Source organism: Myotis daubentonii, chromosome 8, assembly GCF_963259705.1.
Source record: "Myotis daubentonii chromosome 8, mMyoDau2.1, whole genome shotgun sequence".
NCBI lineage: Eukaryota > Metazoa > Chordata > Mammalia > Chiroptera > Vespertilionidae > Myotis > Myotis daubentonii.
In genome coordinates, this window is record NC_081847.1 from 65,199,696 (window position 1) to 65,204,376 (window position 4,681).

General features: G+C 42.5%; 1 protein-coding gene across 1 annotated transcript; it reads right to left on the minus strand.

The window, feature by feature from the left end:
* Positions 1-322: 322 nt before the first annotated feature.
* LOC132239038 (H/ACA ribonucleoprotein complex subunit 3-like) lies at positions 323-823 on the minus strand. Its single transcript, XM_059704914.1, has one exon. It carries the CDS (start codon positions 765-767, stop codon positions 573-575), a length of 195 nt encoding a protein of 64 aa, XP_059560897.1. The 5' UTR covers positions 768-823; the 3' UTR covers positions 323-572.
* Between the last annotated feature and the right edge of the window lie 3,858 nt (positions 824-4,681).

The following is a 4,681-nucleotide window of genomic DNA, read 5'->3' on the forward strand; positions in this document are numbered from 1 at the left end:
ACTTTTTTTTTAATTCTCACCTGAGGATATGGGTGTTTTGTTTTTTTTAATATGTTTTTATTTTTAAGAGGATAGGAGGGAGAGAGAGAAAGAGAAAGAGAGAAACATTGATCGGTTGCCTCCCTTATACACCCCAACTGGAGATCGAACCCACAATCTGGGCATGCACCCTGACTATGAATTAAACCAGAGATCCTTCAGTGCACAGGACGACACTCCAACCAACTGAGCCACAATGGCCAGGTCAGCTCTCATTCTTATCATAATTCTGGAGTAATCTGTCATTTTTCTCTGGCTACTCTTTTTTTTTTTTTTTTTGCTCTTTCAAATCATTTTAATAACGTGGCCATCAAAACACGAAAAGTAGACTCAAACTTGTTTTCTTAAAGGGCGGGGGGGGTGGGTGCTACCATGATTGCTTCCCACAAGCATGATCTAAGGTAATGATGACACCGATTCCAAAGAGCAAGGGTGGTAAGAAGACCTCAAGGCTCACAGACTGAAAAGCTCGGTTCCGGAAAAGTCTCAGAGGGGTCGCCGGTGGCAGGAGAGACATGAAATTGAAGGGACCTTCACAGGACAGGGCGCGGCTGCTGGGTCATCAGCACCTTGAAACGTTTCTTGATGGTGACTCGGTGTCGAGAGTACTTGTCGTCTGGGGAGAACCGAGCAGGATGGGCCGAGCAGGTCTGTTGTCCAATAGGATCAAACTTCTTCAGGGTATAGACCCGCTCTCCCTGTTCATTGAGGTAATACTGGAGAAACATGATCTCGCTGAAGCAGGAGGTTCCAATTCCGTCTGCACTTCTCGGTCTACCGAGGGCCTCCTTCTCTGGCTACTCTTAAGATTATCTTTGGCTTCTAGCAATTGGACTGTGATGTGCCTTGGTGCTGGAACTTTATAACTTTTTGGGTCTACATTTCTCATCAAAATTGAGAAACTTAAGCCCAGCTGCGGTGGCTCAGGGACTTTTCATTGCCTCAGTCTGCAACACACGTGTCTTTTTTTTTTTTTTTATGGTCCATTGGACAGAATTGGTTACTGGCTAACTGCAAGGTTGCCAGGAAGTATAGTCACTAGAAGAAGATTGAGCCCTAGCTGGTTTGGCTCAGTGGGTAGAGCGTCGGCCTGTGGACTGAAGGGTCCTGGGTTTGATTCTGGTTAAGGGCACATGCCTGGGTTGTGGGCTCAGTAGGCTCAATCCCCAGTGGTGGGCATGCAGGAGGCAGCCGATCAATGATTCTCTTTCATCATTGATGTTTCTATATCTCTCTCCCTCTCCTTTCCTCTCTGAAATCAATTAAAATATATTTTAAAAAAGATCGAGTAAGCAAGAAATATATATTCTTGTGTTAATTCACTGATGTTTCAGAGTTACATTGTGATTGCAGCATAACTTAGCCTAACCTGATTAATAGGCACGCGACATCTTCCCAGGGTTTGACTTGTCACTGTATAGTAGACAACCAAAGAGGCTTTGTGTGGACCAGACCATCCCTATGGTGAAAACTCTGCTATAGTTTCTGTTGCCTCCAAAGGACCGTTGGTTCCTGCCTATTTTCCAAGTCAGAACCTCTAGCCTCCTGTTGATTCTTGTGAACCCCAATATCTCGCCACTAAATTTTGCCTATGTTTAAGATTGCAACCAAAAATCTGATGGATATAATATATACATTAAATGTGATTTTAGCCGAAACCGGTTTGGCTCAGTGGATAGAACGTCGGCTTGCGGACTGAAAGGTCCCAGGTTCGATTCCGGTCAAGGGCATGTACCTGGGTTGCAGGCACATCCCCAGTAGGAGATGTGTAGGAGGCAGCTGATCGATGTTTCTCTCTCATCGATGTTTCTAACTCTCTATCTCTCTCCCTTCCTCTCTGTAAAAAATCAATAAAATATATATTAAAAAAATGTGATTTAAAAAAAAATTCAGTATTATATTTCAGTTCCAGTATAATTATATAGCTTTTATTTTTTTTAAATCCGCACTGGAGGATATTTTTCCATTGATTTTTAGAGAGGGTGGAAGAGAGAGGGAAAGACAGAGGGAAATATCGATGTGAGAGAAACACATCGATTGGTTACTCCTGCACAAACCTTGACCAGGGCCTGGGCCCAGGAGGAGTCTGCAGCCAAAGTACATGCCCTTGACCAGAATCGAACCCGGGACCCTTTTGTCTGCAGGCTGACACTCTATCCACTGAGTCAAACCGGCTAGGACTAAATGTATAGCTTTTTAATTTGTTTGGTCATTTTCTGATATACCAAATCCCACATCATCCCAAGTGATTTGGAAATAAAATGAGGACACATTACTTGACATGGATCTAAGAATGGAGCGTGGTAATTAGGAAGGCTTCTCAGACATGATAGGCTTCAACTGAGGGAGCTGTCCCAAGTATTTCATGACATGAATAAAGGCACATCAATGACAATGGATGCACAGATTGGTGGTAGGCATACTGATTTAGTTGCAGTGGATCAGCTAAGTAGAACAATGAAGAAAGAAAATTGCAGAAACACAGTTGGTCCAAGGAGAGTTCTTTCCTGTGGTGTTAGAACATCACAGATGGTAGCAAAACCCAGCCAATTGTGTTATTCAAAATCGGGCCTGAAGGAGAGATCTAGTGGGGAGAACAGTTATATGCAGTAATATTACACTCCACAAAATACTGTCATCTAAATAATCTGTATTTAATCTTCAAAGTGACATTATGAGGTAGGTGTTATGAGCCTGTTTGAAAATGGGGAAACCAAGTCTTAATCAAAGGAATGTATTTGTTTTTTCCTGGAAGACTCAAAAAGCAGAGCCTGGGGAAAAGGTGAAGTGCTCTATCTCATTAGGAAGTGCAGTTCCAGGACCCACGGGGAGCCACACAGAGAAGAAAGAGCCAGTTTGAGATAATGGTTTTTGAGTCGGCATTGCTGAGTGCAGGTGATTGTGGGACAGTTCTTGGAGCTGCTGTGTAACTGAATCTAGGGACAGCCAAGGGCAGCACCTGCCTACCAGTTCCATCCTGCAGGACAGGCTTGGCCTCACAGGGAGCTATCACTCCCATGCTGCGGGGATGAGTCACTCCTCCCTAACCTCATTATCAACTGAGAACTCGGGCAGGAGGCAAGAGGAGCAGACACAGGCCAAGTGCTGTCCGGTTGCACCTGAGGTGAGCTGGAACACACAGAGTTGATCCCTGAAGTGGTAGCTGGAACCAGATACAAGCATGTGGAGAAGAGCAGAGGTGTCTGTTAATCTAAATCTGTAATTTGTTCTGGGTCTTCTATGGTGTCTGGATAACGGGCAGGTACACAAAGGTAAACAGGATGGTAGTTAAGTTAAATTCCATCTGTAGATAGTCCAAGAGCCTGGGGGAGTTATTTAGTTAATGAGAATACCAGGAATACTTTTAGTAAAGAAAGACTTTCCATAAGTCTTTTTAATTTTTTTTTTAAGCCTTGCCCTAACAAGGCCACCAAAAATTTTGGTTGCTCCCCCCCAACAAAAAATTGGGAGAGAGAGAGGGGGGCGGGGGGGGAGATCATAAGTCTTATAAGTCTATCTTATAGGTACAAACTGTATAAATTGTCTACATATATGAATACAATTTAAAATTTTAACATGAAAGAATGTATAAAACCCTAGCCGGTTTGGCTCAGTGGATAGAGCACCGGCCTGTGGACTGAAGGGTCTCAGGTTTGATTGTGGTCAAGGGCACATGCCCTGGTTGTGGGCTCAATCCCCAGTAGGGGGCGTGCAGGAGGTAGCCGATCAATGTTTCTCTCTCATCATTGATGTTTCTTTCTTTCCCTCTCCCTTCCTCTCTGCAATCAATAAAAATGTATTTTAAAAAAAGAATGTGTGAAACTGACTTTCTTTCATTTATGATTTGAACAAATACATTTGCCAAAATGTATTAATCATGCATTCTAGTTAGACACAACAATGATCTAGGTACAGTGAGTAATGAAAAACATTGGCAGTGATTGTCTTCATGTTTCCCAGAGATGGGAAAATTGCTTCTAGATGGAGTTCCTTATTCTAAACCTCTCACTGGAAGTAAACTTTAGTGGATGACAAAATTTCCCTTCTCACCCCTGTCTTCCACCCATACATAAAAAAGGCTCCCACATTGAAAAAAACAACAACACTCTTGATGCAGATGAAATGTGAGAAATGAAGTCAATATGGTGATGGATGAATCACAAAAATATATGCAGAAGTTTATTTTTGAATTTATTTGATTGTTATTGCAGATTACTCAATGAACATTGAGTTATTATTAGCAAGTTCTATCAGATGCCTGGAAAGCATCCATCACTGTGCGGTGTAGCCACTAACCGGCAGGAGTAGATGCTGTGTGGAAGAACCCACTACAGCGTCCTGAGCGTCACTGGAGAAAAATGACTAAATGGTAATTCATTGCAAAGGCCTGCACTCCACAAGGACTTTATAAATAACAATGTCAGCATAACCATTTACCACAGATAGTGGCTAACAAAGTATTTTTCATGCAACTTTCCAAGAATTAGAATTTACTCAGATAGAAATAAAATATCTATCATTTTAAAAAAATACATTTTTATTGGTTTCAGAGAGGAAGGGAGAGGGTCAGAGAGATAGAAACATCAATGAGGTGAGAGAGGGTCATTGATCAGCTGCTTCCTGCATGCCTTACACTGGGGAT